This window comes from Talpa europaea, assembly GCF_964194135.1.
Source record: "Talpa europaea genome assembly, chromosome: 10".
Taxonomy (NCBI): Eukaryota; Metazoa; Chordata; class Mammalia; order Eulipotyphla; family Talpidae; genus Talpa; species Talpa europaea.
In genome coordinates this window covers 22708877-22731445 of record NC_140077.1, presented here as the reverse complement: position 1 = coordinate 22731445, position 22569 = coordinate 22708877, and the positions used below count along the sequence as shown (strand labels likewise).

The following is a 22569-nucleotide window of genomic DNA, read 5'->3' as shown; positions in this document are numbered from 1 at the left end:
CCAGGGACTCATCCTGAGCCCGGCTCCCTCATGTGGCGGGCACAGGCCTGTCACGTGACAGCCTTGGCAGGAGGAGTCTGGCGGGGGCGAGGCAGCCGAGGGGAGGCCATCACAGGCCGAGGTGCAGCCCCTCCCACAGGGCAGAGCTGGCTCAGCCAATGGGCTCCACAAGTCGCACAAGCACAACAGCCATGCGGAAGCTGGTGGGCTCCTGGCTGGGAATCGCGGGAGGAAGGAGGAAGGCCCAGGTCCCACTGGAGATCCCTTTAGTGTTGGTATCCCAGGAGTCAGCTTTCCATCTGGTCAGAGGGACCCTGGGTTGCGGCACATATCCGGCTGCTTCCCAAGTGGAGGGAGGACGCCCTGGAGCCTATCAGTCTGGCCTCTGGCCCCAGGACACCTCTCCCGGGTCTGCCCCAGTGCCTAAAAGTCAGGGGGCAGCAAATTTTTAACTAGACACATTGATCATTAACAGGGGTAGGAAGGAGTCCAGACTCAGTCTCAGTTGGGGGCAGAGACCAGCTGGGCCTCAGGCCTCCTGCAGAGATGCTGGGTCCCCGAGTCTGGACCTCTGTGAGGCCAGGGCTGAGTAGGGGCTTGTCCAAGAAAGTGGGGAGCCGGTCCTCAGGGGAGGGGAAGAAGGTAGACATCGCGGGCATCTACCCCCCTGTGACCACCCCCTTCACTGCCACCTCAGAGGTGGACTATGGGAAACTGGAGGAGAATCTGCACAAACTGGGCACCTTCCCTTTCCGAGGTAAGTGGGCCTGTCCATGTGAGAGTCGGGGGACAAGTGAATGACACATCTCCTCAGCCAGGGACAGAGGAGAGCACACAGGCTCTGTTGCGCTGCCCAGGGACAGCTGGACACTGGGGGGTCATTTTACTATGGGAGAGGAATAGGGGGCATTGGCTGGAGTAAGGAGACACAAAGGTAGCTCCCTGTGGCCTGTGACCTAGGACTGAATCTGCCTGCCTCAGTTTCCCCAGTTGTAAACTGTGAAAGTCCCTTAGCCCATGTCATTTTGGGCTCACACTAACAATGGGTATGAAAGTCCTTGTGGACTCTGTGCAGGTGGAAATGGCACCAGTATCCGGGTGTCCAGCCAGCTGGCTCATCTCCCTCAAAGCCTTGCTTGATTCCCTTCTGGGTGAAGAATTAATTCCTGTTCCGGATTCTCTGACTCATTTCCCCCTTTACACCTGGATCTCCCCTCTCTGAGGGCAGGGACCAGGTCATATTTGTGACACTCAACATACATACAGTCATTGGCACCATAAATGAAGGTATGCAAGTCCTTGCCTGCCTGTCCCCTCCATCAGCCAGGGCTGGGCCCAGAGGCGGGACTCACAATAGCACCATTTCACAGATGGGAGCTGGTTCTCCAAGTGATAGTCACGGCATGAGGTCTTGCAGCTTGAATGTCGCTGAGCTACAGTTTGAACTCGGGTCTGACTGTTCCCATGCTGGGTTTCATCCCCCTGCTCCCGACTGCTGAGTCGCTGCACCAGCAAATAGTTGGGGATGGAGTGGCTCCAACTGATGCCATGTGTAGGAGCAGTTAAGGGTCTAGGGCCTACCCTGGCAGCCACTGTGGCCTGAATTCGATCCCAGGCCAGGGAGCTGACCCACATGGCCTCTCCTGTCTCGCCCGCTGCTCCCCTCAGCAGTGTATCTCAGTCAATCCACCTGTTTTGCTCCCCACTCTGTCTCTGGTGAATCCTCTTATCCCCCCATACCTCTGGCCTGCACCCTAGTTCTTGTATGCATAAATGAATAAATCTCTTTTATTAAGGATTTATTTTTTATTTATACAATAGCTGGGGTACAGGCCAGAGATGTGGGAAGGTGAGAGGATTCACCAGAGACAGAGTGGGAAGCAGAACAGGCAGAAAGACTGAAAGCACTGCTGAGGGGAGCAGGGGGCGAGACAGGAGAGGTCTGCTGTGCCATGTGGGAATCTCCCTGGCTGGCCGGGACTCAAACCCACCCTACAGAGGCTGCAGACAGCTTCACAGCGCCGTGCCTAACCCGTTGCGCCACCAGGGAGGCCCCAATGAATAAATCTTAAAAAAAAAAAAAATTGGGGTCTGGATTGGTATCACACAGCTCTGCCACTGGCTTGGTGGAGAGACGATCTTGCCAAGCCTCAGTCTCCCCGTGGAGTAGTAATGCCTGGTCACAGGATGGTGGGGAGAAAAATCTGAGAGTGCAAATGAAAGCGTGCTGCAAATTCTAAAGTGTGAGATAGATCAGTGGGTATCGATCCAGTGATAACAATTATTAAAAAGATAACAATTATTAGTAAGGTGACTGTGGCCACAGTTGCTTTGTGACAGTGACCACTGGCCTGACCAATGTCCTTCATGTCTCAGTGCTACAGGATGTGACCTTTCCCTGGGGACAGCAAATGTCCTGTTGGGCCCCACACTGAGCAATGAACAAACTAATTTCTGCTGGAACTCGGCTCATTGGGGACTGAAGGTTTGTGCCCAGGCCTAGATCTCTTGAGGCAAAGCAAGATGCTCCTTCTATCTGAGAGGGAAAAGTCTCTGCTTTGCCTTCTGAGTTCAAGGACAAGCCAGTGCAGGGGGCAGAGAGAGTGGACATGGTGCCTAGTGTCTGCCTGTCACTCAGGGAATCCACAGAGACCCCCAAGCCTCTGCTCTGCACCCTGCTCACCTGCCCGCCCGCCCATCCCTGCTAAGGGCATCAGGGTACCCAGAGCACAGGCAGCAGTGGACTTGGCAGCCGTGGGATGCTAGTTCATCTCCCATGCAACCTCCACCTCATCTCGCTCACATACAGGGGGTGGGTGGCATAGAAAAAGCCCAGCATCTAGAGTTAGAAAAGTAGGGTAAGAATCCTGGTTATGCCAGTTATGGGGACCTTAGGGAAGTCACTATACCTCTTAAATCCTCTTAAAACATTCTACAATGAGCTCCCTCATTGCAGAATGGAAACTGAGCCACAGCGTTCTCCATCTTCCTGCTGAGGAGTCTAACAGGCCCTGACTTGGAGAATGTAAAGTCACAGGGTCCTGACACTACTGCAGTACACAGGAGATGGCCTGGAAGGAGAGGTGAACAACGTTAGCTCTAAAATCTGTTTCACCTGCTCCGTCCTAGCCCCTGGGACAGGCATTGCAACCCAACACTCAGGGACAGAAAGGGAACCACTACCTATCTCATTCCAGGGCCTCGGGGAGGAGGCAGGAACCTACTCTTGAATAGGGAAAGTTGGAGATTACTCTGGAAGGCTTGTCCAAAACATTCTCCCTCCTTTTTTTTTTTTTTTCTTTAAAGCATTGTACTAATTATCTGAATCAAGAGTATTATTTTAAAATAACAATTCTAACTAGAGACTGGCTGGTGGGGTTGTTGCAGAAGGGCCATGTGGCCCTGAACTCACACCCACAAACAACCTCAAAGATGAACTTTGAATTGTTATTTCCAAATGAGGTTGGTGTATGACCACAGAGCTACTGCAGCGGGACTGGGGAAACGCTGTTCCCCACGAAGCTTTAAGCTTGTGTCTTATTCCTTTAGTGTGTAGAGTAGACCAAGGTTTCTTGTTGCGAGATACACCGTCTTTGCTGTAAGATATGTTTTTGTGTATTGTTCAAGAAAATATTTTGTGCAAAATATCACAATTTTTACAATTTTTTGTTGGCATTTCTTCGTCAGAAAACCGTGTTAGATGGCTCAGGGACATGGCAGGAGTGAGGGAGGAAACCTAGAGTGACCCAGGCCTGTTTCTACTCTGAGAAGACTTGGGCCTAATTCGGGTCTAACTTGGTCGCCAACGGAGAGCCCGGTGGGTTGCCCTGCCTCTTCACAACCTGAACTGTGCCCATGAGGGGTGGGGGACCCACAATTTTAAGTTTGCAAGTTTTCCTCACTAAAGCAAGAGGTAGCAGCCCCCATCCTGGAGTGGCCCGGGGAACTGCCCCCCAGTGACATCTCCCATCCTATGCCCTCTGCCTTCTCAGTTCATTGCTTGTTTGCCTACAATTGTGACCTCACGTTATTCCAGAATGAACTCCCTCCTGGGCCCCTTTCCTCTGAGCCTTGCTCTGTTATGAGATTGGGGCCGACAAGTGGAGATGGAAAACGCAAAACTGACCGAGGGAGACACAGGCCTCAGGTACTAGCTCAGCCAAGAGGGTCCGTCAGTGATGGTCAGCCTGATCCAGCAGCCTCTTCCCCGGCAGCCGCTAGACAGACTTTATGCTCTCCAAGTCAGGGCCTTCCACCAGACTGGCAGCTGAGAAGAATTGAGTGGCAGAATGGGTCATAAGCAGAAGGTAGAAGGGACTCACAATTAGGGTAGCTGCCCTTCCACTGGCCTTGGGGACAGGTGTCAGGGTGGGAGATAGGCCAGAGGCCTGAGGACAAGACTTGAGGGAGATGCCTGCCAGACTGGACTTGAGGGATGTTGTGGCCTTTCCCCACCCTGCCCCCCAACCGCCTTCCTCACAATGGGGTCCATTGCTGAGGAGGGAGGGGCAACCTAGGGAGGGGGAAACAGGGGACACCACCTGCCAGACACCCTCTGGGAGCCTGGCCCTCCCAAGCATGAACCATTTCACCCGGGCTCCCCCAATCCCAGTGTGCTCTTAGGTCTGCCTGCGTGGAGTGGGGTCCTGGAGACCTTCCTGGAGTTTATCCAGCAACCATCATGCAAGGTGGTGCTGGGGACCCTCCTACTCCTAGGAGGTGGAAGCTTCATGCTGTGGGCTCATAGGAAGAGGAGAAAGAAGACAGTCCCTGGGTCTGCACGGGAGGAGCAGGAGCTGCCAGAGTGCCACAGAACAAAGAATGAGAACTGGATCAAATCCCACTTCAGCCGCCTCTCGGAAGAGAAGCTGGCCACCTGCAGCAACATGGCCACAGCCCCCAGCAGCAGCAGCAGCACTGGCCCCCAGCTGGAGGGTGGCAGTGGAGAGGCCAACACCACCATCCGCGTGGAGACCTTCACTTCCAAGCAAGGGAGCTCCACTCTTCACCGTGAGTCCTTCACCAGCAAGCAGAGGATGTCAGGGACCTCCATGATCAAAGAGACCCACAAGGAGACTGGAAAATCCTCCTCCACGGACGAAGCCACGTGGGCCGCCGTGTCCGCCTGCACCAAGGACATTGACACCTTGGGGCGGCAGCTGGCCAGCTCCATGCTGCAGCGCGCCTCCGCTTACCAGCACACAGGCCACCTGGAGACCAAGGACATCAACCAGGATGAGCTGAAGGCTCTTGAGGAGGTGGAGTTGAAGCTGAAAGGGAATTTCCTTACCCAGAGGGAAACGACCGTAGCGGGTATGAACCACTCCCACACCCTCCACGGCCACAGTCACCACAGCCACCAGAATCATCCAGGCCACCCCAGCCACCACAGCCACAGCCTGCCCAACCGCAGCCACCAGAACTATGGCCCCTTTGAGTCCACCTAGCCATCGACGGGACGCCCCTTCCCCCAGCAGGGCTGGCACACATATGCAGGCCTGTTTTCTCTCCTGTGGGGAAGCCCACATGGTCCAGAGTGAGGTGCCGCTCAAATCCCCTCTTACTCAGGCCCCCACAGGGGTCCTGGCACCTTTAACTCCATGAGAGGTGTCTGCCACCGAGGATGGTCCCTGCTGGAGGGAAAGCTGGGAGGAAGCCAAGCAGCTGAGGCAGACAGAGGCCCCTGGAGACCCATGGAGAGGACAGTTGAGGCAGATCCAGGACCAGCGGAGAGCCCCACACTGAAGCCTAGTGCCTGGAACTAAGCCAATAAAGCCTTGTACACCCTCCCTCTGTGTTGGAGTGGGGGAACTCTGGGACAGGTCTCACATCTGGGCGGGCGTGGGGAGAGAGGGGTCCTTCTCCCACAGTCCTCTTGGTGGGAACTTGGCCTAAGGCCAATGGCTTTTTCGAGACTCCATCAAATAGCTTCCCCAAGTCCCAGGTTCTGGGGATGGGCTACTGAGGGAAGAGAGAAGCAGTCAGGTGTGGGGAGAGATGGAGAGAGAGGCTCTCAGAAGAGAGCAAGCGGGTGGGAGGTAGGCCCTGTCAGCCTGGTGCTGTCCCCACCTAGTCTGCTGTTTCTGAAGGCCTGTGGTATCCCAACCACAGCTCTCTCCTTGCCCAGCCTGCTTCCCGGGCCCAGTGGGATCTGTGTTAGCACATCTTCGCCAGCTATCTCCAGAACTGCTATGGTTGGGCCTGGAGCTACCAGCCTCACTGCTGTTAGCACTACTAACTAGTAGTATTACTAGCACCATCAGAAGCTCCCTCTATTTTTTTTTTTTTTGTTTTGTTTTTATTATATGCCATGCCCTGTGTTAATTGTGGCCTGAAGCTCAGAAACAGAATTCGCTGAGATAGAGAATAAGTGATGCTGCTGTTGTTAGAAACTAGCTTTGCCTGACTCCAAAGCCTGTACCCCGGTTTCCTGCCCTGTGATGACCTCCGATCCAAAGCCCCTGTTCCCCATAGAACTTCTCTCACATTTATCTGTCTTCTAGCTACATGTCCTGACACTTTCTGTGCCTTCCTGCAAACCTGGACTCTCCCTGCCTCCTTTCCCTGGGTCCTAAGAAACTGTTTTGGGGTTGGGGTGATCGCCAACCAGGCAGTGAAATGTGGCTGCCTGCTCCACTGAAACCCGAGCCGGGTCAGCTACACCACACTAATTCTAAGTGACTCCTTGATATAGAAATCTCTTACTTTTTGTATCTATTATTTATCATCTGTTCCCAATATGAGGAACTCAAACCCTAGGGAGAAGGTGCCCAGAATCACTGCAAAGGGTGGATAAATCTGTAAATTCCCTAAATGTGGTCAGTTGATTTTATGGCGCAGAGTTGAGAGTATTTGACTATTTCTGACATTGTTAAAAGTAACTATGTCAATGCTGCTATATTTGTATACTTAAAATTCTTTGTAGTCTTTTCTTTTTTCTTTTTTTTTTAAAGATTTATTTATTTATTTATTTATTTTTATACAAGCACTGGGTACAGTCAGAAGCGCAGGAGGGTGAGAGAATTCACCAGAGCCAGAGCGGGGAGCAGAGCAGGCAGAAGGACCGAAGTACACTGCTGAGGGGAGCAGCGGGAGGCAGGAGAGGTCTGCGCGCCATGTGGGTGGCAGGGGAGCAGCCGGGGAGCAGCCGGGGAGCAGCCGGGGATCCAACCAGCATTGCAGAGGCTGCGGGCAGCTTCGCAACCCAGCGCTCAACAGCTGCGCAACCGGGGAGGCCCTCTTTGTAATCTTAACTAGAAAAAAGATCAATGACGCTGGAAAATGTTGGTGATTTGCACATTTAACAAAAGGCAAGAGTGGGTAAGATTTGGTTTCTAAAAGTGATGGTTAAAATGCATAAAATACCTGCTCTATCTAGAAGGTAAGTCCTTTCACCAAAGCTTGACATGAAATTTCAGTTTACCTAATTATGACTTTGGACTCTTTAAAATTTCAAACTGGCTAAATTTAGATAAAATAGTATTGTACCAATATGAATTCTCTGGTCCTGATAATTGTACTCTATAGGAATACTTATAGCTGTTGTCATTAGTGGGGGCTGGGTGAGGGCTGCTTGGAAATCCCCTGTACTGTACTATAAGAGCAACTTTTTTATTTTTTTATTTTATTTTACTTTTTATTTAAATTTTTCTTTTATATTCCCCATACAATTACAACCCCCTTATTTTGACCCCGTCCCTCCTTTCCCCACCCCCCACCCCCCATAGAGTATCTCTGGTTCATAGTTGTTTTTGATTTTGATATTTTCTTTCTTATAGTTATTATTTTTCCTGGTCCCTTATTTAAGTTTTCTAGATTCCTGCTATGAGTGAGACCATCCGGTATTTTTCTTTTTCTTTCTGGCTTATTTCGCTGAGCATGATCCCTTCCAGCGCCATCCATGTTGCTGCAAATTGCATGTGTTTATCTTTTTTGAATGTATAAGAGCAACTTTTATATAAGTTTAAAAGTAGTTCAAAACTAGAAGTACAGAAAACAGTTTTCAGATAATTTAGTTATGAGTGCATGTCAAAGTTTCATTACAGTCACCTTACAAGAAAACAGCTTTTAACTGTTAAGTTTGTTCTACTGGAGAGTTTCATAAGTGACCAGTGAAATCCTTGCTAAACTAAATACAAAGAAAAGTTGTTAACAGCCCTCGACCCTTGCCTGAGAGTCATCGGTGGCTGGCAGTGAGTGGGGTGAGGGGGGCTGGGGTGGGTGAAGGAAGGATTTGGGGTGGGAGTGGGGTAGAGAGGGTGGCTGTTTCCCAGAGCAAGGATTAATTCCCTTAAAGTTCATCAGGAAATTGCTGAAGCGTTTTATCAGGAATGTTCATTTCTTCCCAGTGGGAGGTTATGAGTTACATCATGAAAAGTTCTGACCCCCCACTATGTTTGGGACAATTTTTCTTTTTTACAAGTTGGCCAAATGTTCCTCAACAGGCAATGTATGAGGTATCATGGAGACACATTACCTTATGTCCCCTCTGAGGATGTCCCCAAAAGGAGGGGACACAATCCCTGACCCTGGTGATTTTAGTGCTATGCAGGAACAAAATGTTTTGGAGTCGGGGGAAGTATCTGGGCAAGGCTGTGGCCCCGGGAGCTTTTTCGGAGCTGCTAGGGAGGTGTTCAGGCAGAAGGAACAGCATGAGCAAAGGTGCAGGGCAGGAAGCTGGCAGAATGTCTGGGGGTCTGGGCTGAAGGGGACACTTAAAACTAGGCAAAAGGTAGGAAGAAAAGCCAGGAATGTGACTCCAAAGCTCAGAACCAGGTAGGACTCAGGAGAAATCCAATTTCCTGTTTTACAGGGGAGACCAGTTTGAGAAATTTTGTCTAATCCCACAGGCAGGGGTGGGGAAGATTGAAGGTTTCTGAAAATTTCTGTACTTTTTTTCTTAAAGATTTATTTATTTATGCATATAAGAGCTGGGACGTAGCCAGAGGTGGGGTGAGGGTGGGGGTTTAGAGGATTCACCAGAGACAGAGTGGGGAACAGAACAGGCAGACTGACTGAAATACACTGCTGAGGGGAGCAGTGGGTGAAACAGGAGAGGTCTTCTGCGCCATGTGGGTCAGCTCCTTGGCCAGGGATCAAACTCGTATGCAGTGGCTGCTGATAGCTTCATAGTGCTGAGACATAACACTTTGCGCCATCAGGGAGGCCCCTTTGTACATTTTTGAGTAGGAAACACAGAAGGGCAAAGGACAGGGTAAGGAAGTTCAAAAGATAGATGTCCAGTGCAGGGATCCCTGGAAGACTTCTCAGAGAAGGTGGCCATAGCTCTGAGCCAAGGGGCATGACAGTGATAGGGACTCTTTTTATGAAAGAGAGACTATTATTCCATTTGGCCATATTATATTGCTGGTGCCTCCCTTGTCCAAACACCCAGTCCCTTCCCAGGTCACTGTCTTCCCAGCCAGCCACGTAATGATGGGGCTTTCCAAATGAGCTCTTCATCATAACACTGAAGGGGTCCTGAGAGGCCTTCCAGCGCAGACTCACCTCCCTCCCAACTGCCCTCTCCCTCTCTCCTTCCTCCTCCACCTCGCATGTGAGGCTTGAGCCCTTTCTCCTGAGCCCCTGTCTGCAGCTATTACTGTGCCCAGCCAGGTTTGAGTCTAACCACTTTACCAATAGTTTCTTGTTTCGATCTCACAACAACTCTTTCAGGAGGACACTAATATACCCATTTTTCAGTTGAGGAAGCTGAAGTTGGAGGAAGTCTTGGTCTAAGAGCTCACCTGATGAGGGGCCGCCCTGCATTCAAGCCAGGCTCTGGGTTGAGGGCCCTGCTTCTCCACCTCTCACTTTCCTCACTCCCCAACTACAGACCTGGCCTTTCCCTCCCCTCTGGCCCCTCTCTACACATGGGCCTGAAACTGGACACCTAGGTGAGGAAAAAGAGTGTGTGTGTGGGGGGCTTTGTGACCTTAGCTCACAGACCTCAAAGTGCTTTCTTGTTCATGTTCTTGTTTGAACCTTTGAAACAGCCCTATCAGGTAGGGCTGCCCTATCAGCAGCCAGAGGGGGCCAGTGCTTCCCAGCCCGGCTTCTCTTCCTTCTTGGTAGGCGGGCCTGGGTCAGATTCCCCCTGTAAGAGACCGAGGGAGAGGGCTGTGCCAATAGAGTCTTGAGCACAACTTCACCACCCAGAATGCAAGACCCTGCTGTCCTGTTGTTTAGGCCAGGCCCACCCTTGGGTCCTGGGGTTTTTAGAACTGAGCACAGAACAAAGGGTGACTTGGGAGTGAGTGACTACAGCTAAAGAAATGGCTAGAGTGGACCTCCCTGGTGGTGCAGGGGTCGAAGTCTCGGTGCTATCAAGCTATCACCAGCTACTGCAGCACAAGTTCGATCCCTGGCCAGGGAGCTGACTCACATGGTGCAGCAGACTTCTCCTGTCTCGCCTACTGCTCCCCTCGGAAGTGTATTTCAGTAGCCTATTCTGCTCCCCACTCTATCTCTGGTGAGTCAGCTCACCCCACACACCTCTGGCCTATACCCCAGCTCTTGTATGTATAAATAAATAAATCTTCAAAAAAAAAAAAAGTCGCTATTGCAAGAACTGGTCCCAGAGCCCTCCCAGGATGGGGGCGGGGGTGGGGGGGTTGTGGAATGGGGAAAGATGCCTTTGGTATTTGAGTTGAAGAAGTAGCAAAATCTCAATCTTTGAATCCTTGATCTTTAAATCAGAGGGTGCTGATCTAATCGTGGTGACTGAAGCCCTTTCTGGGGCTGGCACCACTATGCCTGGGGATGACCCACTGGGAAAGCACTGGGACCTTCCATAGCAAGACAGAAGGAGGCTCCTGCTCAGCTCCTAGCCTGACACAGAGGACTCAGTCCTGAGGAGGCATTCCTATAGAAGCCAAAAGCGATTTGCCTCAAGATGTTCCCTGCCAAGGTGAAAACAAACAAGAAAATCAAAAAAACTGGGGTGGAGGAAGGGAAGAGACTGCTAAGCATCTAGTGAGATTTTCTGGAATCCACTCAGTGGAATCTAATAATGTAGTGAACAGCATGAGAAAAGGTTTGTGATGTAAAGTTGACTCCACATTACACTATGTCCCCTTAAGCATGACTCACAGGAACAGTCTCCTTTGGTCCCTGTGCCAGGAAACTCTGTGTTTCTCCAGAACAGCTGCTTTGCTTTTATCTTGAGTACTGCATAACTGTCAGTTGACCACATTTCCCTTTTAGCTTTGACTGTCAGGAAGCTCCAAATCAAATTTCTGGCCCATCACTCACAAGTGAATGGCAGGGATTTTGTATGCTAATATTGCCCCCTGCTTTATTTTCTTTCCTTTCTCCTAAAGAAGATTTCTGTAAAATCTTATATTGCATGATGTATTTGTCAACTATTTAAGAAAAATATTTTTTGAGTGGAATGGGGTAGAGAAGAGAAAGAAAAGAAAATAGAATTTGCTCAGTAGTCAGAGGGGACTGGAGTCCAGTGCTTGTCTTTCTTCCTTCTTGGCAGAGGAAGCTGAGAGGAAAATAATTTTACTAACAATTCCTTCAGATTCAGCGGAGGAGGATCAGTTCTTCTGGTCCCTCGTGCATATTAAAGGGTTGACAGCTTTAACTGGTAATGACTCAAATGACTGGTCAAACTGGTAATGACTCAAATGACTGGTCAAACTGGTAATGACTCAAATGACTGGTCAAAATGGAAAATAAAATGAGATGTCATTTTTCACCCAGAAAACTGGCAAAAATTAGTTCTGACAATACCCAGTGTTGGCATGGATGGACCTAGTGTTGGCATGGATGGACATTAGCAGGCTATTCTTCTATGGGCTGCTGGGGTCTGACCTGGCTAATCTGACAGAAGTTAGCACACGAAGCGGCATGCACATGTGACTTGGCAACTACTTACCTACCTGTCTAAACTGTAGAGAAATTCTTAGACATGTGTGTTTCACTATTGTTTGTAATAATAAAACTGTGGAACCATTTTAAATGTTCTCAAAGGGAGAATGAAAAATATATTGTGGTCTAACCTCACAACAGAATGTTATATAGCTGATAAGATGCCTGGATCAGAACTTTGTCTACTGCAATGGGCAAAGCTCAAAACATAATGTTCAGCAAAAATGGCAAATTGCAGAAGGCTATAAAGGTTTGATTCCATTTCTATAAAGTTTAAAGTGGCAAAAACCATATTATATTTTGTTTGGGGGTTCATAGGTATGTCAAATATATAAAGACAGGAAGGGGAACAATCAACTGCTGAGTCAGAACAGAAAGAGGAAGAGGAAGGTGGTCAGCAGGGGGGCACGGGCACTGGGCATGGATGTGGATTACATTCTCTCTTATTTTTGGTAGGACTAAAGCTTGTCATTACAACAAAAATCGTATGGAGGGTGTCGTTGCGATGGGATAAAAACATTCTCCCTGTAGCAGAACAAAGATGGGAAAGAAATGGATTAAAAAATTATGGTTTGGGGAGAGGTGGGGACCCCAGTGTATAAGCACCAATGTCTTGGTTGTCCACAGAGGATGGGAAGGTGTTGGCTGGTCGTGATGGAGCCTCTCTTGCAGGCTTCGTGGTCCAAGGCTCCAACGGGGAGTTCCCCTTCCTGACCAGCAGTGAGCGCCTGGAGGTGGTGAGCCGCGTGCGCCAGGCCATGCCCAAGGACAAGCTTCTGTTAGCTGGCTCTGGCTGCGAGTGTGAGGCCATAATGCCCTGGGCCCTGGGTAGCTGGAGGGGCAGGGGATGGCTCCTTGACCTTGGGGCTGGGTTCAGATACTTGTTTTGTCTCTTCTATACACCCTGATTGCTCCGGGGTTCTAGTCCAGCCCTTCTTCCTAGCCCTTTCTCCTCCTCCTCTCTCCCTCCATGGCCCAGAGGGAAGACACACTCTTTCCCCTGCAGCTACTCAAGCCACGGTGGAGATGACCTTGAGCATGGCCCAGGTCGGGGCTGACGCTGCCATGGTGGTGACACCTTGCTACTATCGTGGCCGCATGACTAGTGCCGCCCTCATTCACCACTACACCAAGGTGGGTGTGAGGGGGGCATGGCTTTGACACCTGGGGTTAAGAATAGGTCAGATGAGGTGGACACTCTGCCTGGGGAGAGATGAGAGCAGCTGGGAGCAGAGTGGTGGCCCCACCTCCCCTAGGGGCAGCTATGGGAAAGTCGGGGAGGCCACCAGGTGGCAGTTGTGTTATATTGGGTGACTCACTTAACCACTCTGTCCCAAAGTTCCCTGTCCTCCCATATGGGAGAAATGATGGTATCTTTCTCGTGGGGCTGTCATGAAGTTCGCAATGTAAAGGACTTAGAACTTGCCTGGTACTAGAAAGTGCTCACTAAATATTTCCCATTACCACGGTCACAGTCTGAGTTCTGGGCACTGCGCCTCCCAGGGCAGGAGAGGGGCCTGTGCGGTGACCCTGACCTGGGCCTGTGATGGCGGGCAAGGAGCAGTGGGACTCAGGTCTGGCACAGCTGCCCTCTCCCCTCTGTGCCCCTCAGGTGGCTGACCTCTCTCCAATCCCCGTGGTGCTGTACAATGTCCCGGGCAACACAGGGCTGGACCTGCCTGTGGACGCAGTGGTCACGCTCTCCCAGCACCCGAACATCGTGGGCATCAAGGACAGTGGCGGTGATGTGAGTGGCAGCCGCTCTTAGCTGGGGCTCCCTCTTCCTCTTCTCTTTTGCCACCCATTTCGGGGCCAAGCTGGAATCCGCATCAGCCCAGGGCTACTGTTTGGGTTCTGTCTTGCGGACTCTCAGGGTTTCCGGGCATCTCTCTGGGACCTGCACTCTGCTGCTCCGTGCTTGCCCAGCCCCCACCCAGGCTGGCGGAGGCTCGGGGCCCAGCTCTCACACCCAGTTTGCTGTGCTGTTGCAGGTGACCAGGATCGGGCTGATTGTTCACAAGACCAGGAGGCAGGATTTCCAGGTGTTGGCTGGATCGGCCGGCTTCCTGCTGGCCGGCTACGCTGTGGGTAGGCCCCCCGAGGCTGTCACACTGTGACGAGTGACCAGCAGCTGGGTCTGCTAGGAGAGACTGTGAGGACCAGGGCGGGGTCTGCAGCGGGTCGCCGCCAGTGTGAGAAGCAGGGCACACGGCTTGCTTGTCTGGAGCCCGAAGGGTTGTGAAAGACCTTGTTGGGTAGGAGAGGGTGGCTGTAGACAATCCTGGGCTCAACTAGGGGTGCCAACAATTTGCTCTAAATCCCCAGCTCCTTGCTTAGGTGACAAATTTAGCTCCTCTAATCTCATTTTGTAAATCATTCTCTGAGGGCCGAGGCCTGGGCGCCCCTCCCCTCAAGTCCCGGAGTCCATTTTCCTTTCTCCCTGGTCCCAGGGCGGAATAAGTGGTCAGATCTGTGGGTTGGGCCCAGGATCTTCAGCTGCCTGATCAAATTCTGTTCCAGTCCAGGATCCTAGGAATGTCACCCTTAGACCAACTGCTCTTGTCTGTTTGGGCTCAAGGTCCTTGGGCTCAAGTTGGATCTGACCCTTGCAGGGAGTGGAGGGATGGGAAACGTCTGCTCCCTTCAGCGGAAGCCCAAGCCAGTGCAGATCTGAACTACTTCTCCAGAGCTGCGGGGTTCCTATCCTCTCTGGTCTCTGAAGACATTGCCTCACTGTCTAAGGCCTTTGCACAGCTCCTTTCTGTCCTTAAAGTACAGGGGAAGAAGAGGGGCCCATTTGTCCTCACTACTGAGAGTGGGACAGATGCACAGAGCATAGATGTCGGAGGCAGGGGCACTGAGTGGGAATCAGCCCTTCCGTTCAGTCACTGAGTGCAGCATGACAAGGTATTTAGCTCTGTGGACCTGAGTTTCTACTCTGTCAAACCAGAGCCAGTGTGAGGATTAGTGTTGGCCTCGTGTCTGCAGGGTGTCTGGCATGTAGTGGGTATCAGTAAAAGCAGCTATATTAGCTCATCCCAAATTGCCTGCTTTCTTTTCCCACCTTGAGGCCACTGTGCTAAAGGTCATTTCCTAATTAGCCTGAGAATCACACTGACAGGCTGGCAGAAGTGGCAAGGACTTCTGGGATCACAGTTAGGCCACTTTCATTGCCCAAATGAGGACAAAGAGAACAGAGAAAGACTAGGACTTGTGCAGCCAATGGGGGGGATTCCCAGTCTCCTGACTGTGTCCAGAGCTCTTTCCACTCCTCCCCAGCCCCAACCCCTGCTGCTGTCCCAGGCCCAGTTCACTGAGATTAAGATTTGAGAAGAGCAAAGATTCCCCATCTACTCCACCCCCTTCCAGGACTGATGAGTCAGGGGGCTATTGGAGGAACTCTGGAGGTGGAACTGGCAGGTGGGACGTTCCTGGGGAGAGTGTGGGAGAGGGGAAAGAAGTGTCCTTGAGTTGCCTTTGGTTTGGCTTCCTGCCCCTCGGCCTGCAAGATTCTGCTTCAAATGTGCTGATGGCTTTTTGCTCTGGAAACTGGTACTCTGTGGAATTCCAGAGCATGGCTTTGACACGGCCAACTGGTAGCACAGAAATCCACATCCCATCTCCTCAAAATAAAGGCACGCTTGGAGGGCTCTGTGAGAAGAGGCTCTGGCTGATGTTCTGCATCTTGCTCTGGGGCAGGAGCTGTGGGGGGCGTGTGTGCCCTGGCCAATGTCCTGGGGGCTCAGGTGTGCCAGCTGGAGCGACTCTGCCTCACAGGGCAATGGGAAGATGCCCAGAAGCTGCAGCACCGCCTCATTGAGCCAAACACTGCGGTGAGCCCCCAACCAATGGCCTCAATGAGGGGTGGGGTGAGGGTGGGGGGTCCATGTCCTCATTGGAGCAGGAGGCAGGCTGGAATCAGGATCTTTCCTTTCAGAAAGTCCTTTTGGAGAACATTCTAGTGTTGGCACTCTTTGTGCCTCCCCAGAAAATCTTGACTTCAGACAAAGCAGAGCCCCACTGGGTCTCACGCTTAAGTGCACCGGAATTCATTAGGGAGCTAGTTAAAATTCTAACCTTTTAGGTCCAAGAATAAGCCTCCTGGACGGTGGTGACACAAGCGATGCTGGACCTTACTTAGAGGCTTTTATATCAGCTTTACAAGTGAGAACAGATATTGTTCCTGATTTTAGGGAACGCATTTAGCCTTTTGCCATTAAGTATAATGTCAGCTGTAGGGTTTTTGCAGATGTTCTTTATCATGTTAAGGAAGGTCCCCTCTGCTCTAGTTTTCACAATGTTTTTAAAATCATGAATGGGTGTTGCATTTTGTCGAATTCTTTCTTGGTATTGATATGACTGTTATTTTCCCTGTTAATATGATGGATTACATTGATTAATTTTGAATTTTTTAAGAATTTTTTAAAGATTTTTTTTTTATGCATACAAGAACTGAGGTGCAGGCCAGAAGTTCGGGGGGTGAGAGGATTCACCAGAGGCAGAGTGGGAAACAGAACAGGCAGATCGATGGAAATACACTGCTGAGGGGAGCAGCGGGCGAGCCAGGAGAGGTCTGCTGTGCCATGTGGGTTGCTCCCTGACCGGCTGGGGATAGAACTTGTGCTGCAGAGGCTGTGGACATCTTCACAGTGCTGGACTTAACCCCTTGTGCCAGCAGGGAGGCCTGGTTAATTTTTTAAATGTTGAACCAGACCTATGTCCCTGGAATGAATTCCATGTAGTCATGATGTATGAATCTTTTTATATATATTGCTGAGTTCCCTTTGCTAATATTCTGTTAAGGATTTCTGTCTAGATTCATGCTGGCTGTTGTATGCAGTTTTCTCCCTATCTTTCATTGCTTCCTTCCTGTCCCTCTCCTTCCTTTTCTCCTTTACTTTCTTTCTTCCTCCCATTTATTAACTTTTTCCCTGATTTTCGTATCAGGATAAAAATAACTTCATAAATCCCTTGGACATCTTCCCTCCTCTTCTATTTTCTGGAAGAAACTTTCTCCACTGTGTAGAGTGGTGTTAAATCTTTAAATATTTTTTAGAATTCTCCAGGGAAAACATCTAGGCCTGGAGATTTCTTGTGGGGAAGTGTTGGTAATTTAACTCTGCTCTCGGTTTTGCTCTCGGTCTCTGCTGATGCCTTCCTGGCTGGGAGAGTGCCACTTACCTGCCCCTGTGGCCTCCACTGCACCACTTCTGTAGAGTTGGGGGGACAGTGGAGAAAGTTCTCACTGGCCTCACGAGCGAGATCTCTTTCATGACCATCTTCATGGAGTGGGAGGGGCACTAAATACTACTTTTCTTGATGACTGACTTTCTTGGTGTCCCCTTAGGCTTCACATCCGAGGTGATGGCTCAGACAGAGCTAGACAGTGTTTGGTTTGGGTGAGGTGGTAGGTGGGCGCTAGGTCCCGCTCACAGCTTAAATTTTTACCTCAAATGGGCAGATTACCTGAGATTTAGTGAAAGGACAGCGAGGAGGCAAACGTGTGTCTCCCTAGAGGTGAAGGTTCAGGGTGGGGTAGGTGTTGCTGTCTCACTTTACAGGTGAGCAACGTCGGCTGCCCCTCGGGAAGAGAGGATGCTTGTGGCCAGTCTTGGCTCTCTGCAGGTCATCCTCCCCACTCTTCACTCTGTGCCCCCTCCCACGCCAGCTCTGGGCATGCACTCAGGAATGTCTGGAACACCTTTCTGCTGCCGGGGCGCTAGGCTCAGCCACCCCAAGGGCCTCTTGATGTCACCCTATTGCCCTGTTCGAACACAGTGTGCTTCCTCTGCCTGCTCATCAGTTGGCCTGCTGCCCCAGCTATATTTAGGACTTTCCGCTGTCTTTACCCCCAAAGCATTCAGCCCTTTCTCAGGGTCCAAAGAGCTGGTGGATCAGTGATCTTCAGACCCATATTGTGAGAGGACATTTTCCTCTAGGTACTTCTTGTTTCCATCCCCTCTCTCAGGGCTTTCTCTCTTCTAGTTTTGGGTGAAAAGTCACCAGATTCTTAGAACATGTTGATTGGGACCAGGCTTGGGAGGAGGGTGGATTATCACCCATTGATAAGGAAAGATTCCCTGCTTGCTGAAGCCTACTGCCTAGGGGTAAATAGTTATTAAGTATTCACCAGTTGTTCCCAAACTTTTGATCCCAAATTCTTATTTTTACCTTTTGTGAAGCTCATATATCTAAATATTTAAACTTCCCTCCAAATAAAACTTACTATTAAGTAATGATTACTTTTTTAGTTTTTAAGTGGTCAAGGATTCATATAAACTTCCATGCAGTATGAAATAGTGTAAGGGCAGGAACAGGACACAGTGCAGGTTTTCTGATCCCATGCAGACCGGGTAAAGGAGGAGTCTGAGTCCTCAGTGGTTTTTGCAGGTCTTTTATTGGGGTTCACCAGGCACATGGCAGGCAGGGGTGCTGGGGGGCCAGGAGGTTGGCAGTCCTCCCAGCCCCCAGCAAATCCTCACTCTATCTGGGCTCTCTGGCGTTCTCTCTGCTTCTGCTTCTCTGCTTCTGTATCAGCTTCTCTTTCGGCTTCTGCTGCTGTTAGCGTCCCCGTGACGCCGCCCTTAAAAGCCCAGTCTCAGCCCAGGTGAATCCCATCTACCTATGCCCACACCCTACTCCAGGTGCCCGTCATCAGGCATGCATTCAGACCGCAAGGATCCATCATCTATCCTGATAGCAGGAGGGCAGAAAAGCCTGACATTTTCCCTTACCCTACAAATAGCCAATTATATCGCAAAAGGAAAGAAAGTTGCTGCTCTGTTTTCTGTAAAGCTCCGTGTTTAAAGGACGATAGCTTTAGGTCCCCGTTACAATGAAAGACCTTTGAGACTATGCCGTCCACTCCCTCATTTTTTAGACAAGAGAATTTGCTCAGAGATGGTAAGTTAGTGATTCAAGGCCACACAGTGAAACTTCTTTGGACAATGACGAATTATTTTTCCCATGAGGTCATTTAGAGTTGGGGTCAGGGGCGCGGTAGGTGAGGAGGGGATCCTACTTCAAGAGGCTTTTGTAGACCCTTCTCCTCCTAACTTTCTCACCCCGGTGTGCCCTGGGTTAGCTTCCGGGGAACTGGGCTCAGACCAGTGTGCTAGCTCTCCAGAGCAGCCTGAGGGCAGAATGCCATTCTCTCTGAGGGAGTGGATTTTTGCCTAAAACTAAAAGAGGTGATTCCCTGTCTTCATCTGAGCTTTCAGCATCTTGTTCTCTACTGTCAAGCTGCCTTCTGGTCTTTCAATCTGGATTTGCAATCTACCTCAATGTCATAGATTTGGGAGAGATACTTTGCCAGGGAAGGCAGGTAGGAACCCTACCTTTCTGAAAGTGACACATGTATGGGTCCCAGATGTGTGTGTGTGGGACACCACGGTCACTTCTAACAGGTTCTACTTCTCAGGTGACCCGGCGCTTCGGGATCCCCGGGCTGAAGAAAGCCATGGACTGGCTTGGCTATTATGGAGGCCCCTGCCGGGCCCCCTTGCAGGAGCTGAGCCCCGCACAGGAGGAGGAGCTGCGCATGGATTTCACCAGCAATGGCTGGCTCTGAGGGCCAGGAGGGGACATGCCTGGCCCGAGCCCACCTCAGTCTGCTGCCTGGCACCTGCTGTTGGAAGAGGAACATGGGCCGGAGGGCTGGAGGCTCCTTTCCCTTGTTAGTCCTCCAGTGGCCTCTCACCAGGCACTGCCTTGCATGCTCACTTCCTATTCTCACAGCCCATGACTTCATGCATTTGTGTCCTATACGCTGGGTCTCTAGAGACCTTCAGTCTGGGAAGGAGTCATTTCTTACATGTCTCTCTACTGTGCCAGAGGGGAGAAGGGCAGGGGGCAGTTGGGCAGTGTTTCACTCAAGGGAAGACAACTTAGACTTTGGAATACAAATCCGAGTCTAGCCTAATGCAGCTGGAGGTAGGGCTACTCCAGAAAACCAGAGTTCTGACTCCTGGCCAGGAAGTGGTGGGCTAGGAAACCCGATGAGAAGAGCATTGCTGGTCTTTGAAAGACTCCCAAGCTGCATTCTAGCCGTAGCACCCTGTCCTAAATCAATCTATTTTAATTCATCTCATGTTCTTGTCTCTACCCTTGATCTCAACCATCCAGTGCACAGACGCACCAGTGGCTTGCCAGAATTGGTAAATAATGACACCTGGTGGATAAAAGTTACATTCTGGGAGACTATTCTAGCTAACCCAGGTCTGGAACATTAGGGAAGGACTTGGCCTGAGATAGGACCAACCTTTCCTCTCACCTATAGTTACTCTGCTTTTACTGTTAAAAATAATTACTTTGTTACTGCAATAAAGTTTAATAAGTTAAAGTAGTGTGACTATGTACAGATTGACACTCCACTGCTATACAGATCTTCCTGTCCTGATATCCAGAACCTTCATAGAGGTAATTAAATTCTCAAGGTCGCTTTTGTCCAGCTCCGAGAGAGGCCTTCACAATACTGAGGAAACATAGGCGTTAGATTAATGGTGGTCTAGAGAAAGGCTTATTGAAGTCATAAATGAGAGAGATAAGAGGCAAAAAAATTCAACTGAGCTATTTGGAAATACCTAGTACGTTAATCAAAAGGCTGCTTTTTTCAAAATGTTCACCTATGTTTGGTGATATCTGTCTAGAGGCAGAAAACCTGAGGTAATTTTTTTTTAATTAGTGGCTAAAAAGAAAGAAGCAGATCCTTGTTTAGGGCAGATGCTAAGAGAATATAAAAGGGATCAGTATCCAGTGCAACTGGGCCTCTATCAGCATGGCACTGAATCTCAGAGTTCAGCACCTGCCTCTTCTCACAGGCTACTTCCAGAGGACCTGGGCTCAGAGGAGAATCAGATTTAGAGATGGGGGAGGGGAGGGATGGGGGAAGTTAATGATAGCCTGGTGAGAAGCGCAGCCCCTGGGCTTAAATAGGCCTGGATTAAAATTCTGGGATCTGCCCCTTAGAGGTTACAAGACCTTGGAAAAACTGCTTTACTGCCCTGAGCTCATCTGTAATGCAAGTATAACTAGAACCTTCCTCTCAGGCCTGTGTAAGATCATGCATGTAAGGACAGAGTGGCAGGCAGATGTCACATGCTAGCTGAGCTGGAGGAGTGTTACTCTGCTGCAGAGAAGGGGAAACCCAGGCAGGAGGTGATGTGCCTAAGGGAAACCAGCTGGTGCCAATAACTGGTCCCAGGACAACAGTGGAAAGTGCTTTAGAATCAGAAAAATGGGGATTAAAAATCAGCTCTGCCACTTATTAGGTTGGGCTACCTGAGCATATCTGATTTAAAATAGCTCCTACACTTCAGAGGAGAATTAGTTATCATGCAAGTGAAGTGTGCAGTGTCAGACCTTAGCTCCAATCTGTGATTAACTTTTAGAAACAGCAAATGGGTTGGTGTGGGGTAAGTGAAAAAGCATCAGGCTTTTTTGCCCTCTCACCATTAGGATTGATGATGGATCCTTGTGGTCCTGAATTCATGCCTGATGGCGGGCACCTGGAATAGGTGTGAGCATATGCAGATGGGATTCATCTGGGCTAAGACTGTGCTTTTTTTTTTTTTTTTTTTTTGCAAATTCTAAAGTGGTATCAATTTTATTTTTATTTTATTTTTTTAAATAATAAATTTTATTTTTATATTCCCCATACAATTGCAGCCCCCCCATTCTGACCCCAATCCCTCCCCTCCCGCCCCCGCCCCCCTAAAAGTGTCTCTGGTTCATAGTTTTTTGTTGATTTTGATTTTCACTTTCTTATAGTTATTCATTTTCCTGGTCCCTTATTTAAGTTTTCTAAGACTGTGCTTATAAGGGCAACATCATGGGGACGCCAGTAGAGCAGAGAGCAAACAGTAGAAGCAGAGCAGAGAAGCAGAGAGAAAGAGAGCAAAACAGAGAGCGAAAGAGCAGAAAACGCCAGAGAGCCCAGAAAGAGTGAAGACTTGCTGGGGGTTGGGAGGCCTGCCAGCCTTCCGGCCCCCCGGCACCCTTTGCCAGTTGTGTACCTGGTAAATCCCAATAGAAGCCTGTAAAAGCCACCGAGGTTTCCAGGACTCTCCTTTTCCTGTCTGCTCGGATCATAGAAAACCTGCACTGTGCCCATTCCTGCCACCCACTACAGTTGGTAATTCCTAAGGATACAGAGCAAGAAAGCCACGGAAACTAAGTATAGGCAGTTCTGGTGTTTGTTTATTCCTCATCAACACTTGTTTCTACAGTACAATTCAGAGAATAAATAGAGGCACACGGCTAGAATTTCCACCACCATCTGCTATTGAGATATTCAGTGTGAGGGGAAGGGGTTGGGGGTGGGGTAGGGCAGGGAATAACTGGGTCACGGGTAACTGGAGGTCTGTGTGAAACTGTACAGGGATCCCAGCAGTCAAGATCTGATCCCAGGCCTCACAGCCAAGGTTCATTATAAAGAGTTACAGTGAACCAAATGGACAGCACTCTTTTAGTTCACCGCAGTCCTAGGAAGGGCCCCATTCTACCTAAACCCCAAGGGGTCAAGGTGGGGCTGGGCAACCAGTCCACTGGAAGGAACTGTGCCAGCTTGAGCCATCCCTAAGGATTCGATTCACTTTGTGATGGGGCCTGACGTGGCTCAGCTCTGTCTGCCCTTTGCCCTAGAGTAATGAATACAACTTACAAGGTGACTGTTCACATATGAGTTTCTTTCTT

At 50.1% G+C, this 22569-nt stretch overlaps 2 protein-coding genes across 3 annotated transcripts; both read left to right on the top strand.

Moving 5' to 3' along the window:
- Positions 1–546: 546 nt before the first annotated feature.
- HOGA1 (4-hydroxy-2-oxoglutarate aldolase 1) lies at positions 547–19447 on the top strand (the record flags this gene model as incomplete). 2 transcript variants are annotated; one of them, XM_084245781.1, is made up of 7 exons in its annotated part: positions 547–757; positions 12550–12678; positions 12884–13011; positions 13490–13624; positions 13869–13965; positions 15577–15710; positions 19298–19447. In XM_084245781.1, 7 exons carry the CDS (start codon positions 547–549, stop codon positions 19445–19447), a joined length of 984 nt encoding a protein of 327 aa, XP_084101907.1. The 2 variants fall into 2 exon arrangements, with proteins under 2 accessions (XP_084101907.1, XP_084101908.1); XM_084245782.1 differs by lacking the exons at positions 12550–12678; positions 12884–13011; positions 13490–13624; positions 13869–13965.
- Positions 4731–5447, top strand: LOC311178909 (uncharacterized protein C10orf62; the record flags this gene model as incomplete). The annotated part of the gene is made up of 1 exon (XM_084245647.1): positions 4731–5447. One exon carries the CDS (start codon positions 4731–4733, stop codon positions 5445–5447), a length of 717 nt encoding a protein of 238 aa, XP_084101773.1.
- Positions 19448–22569: the final 3122 nt, after the last annotated feature.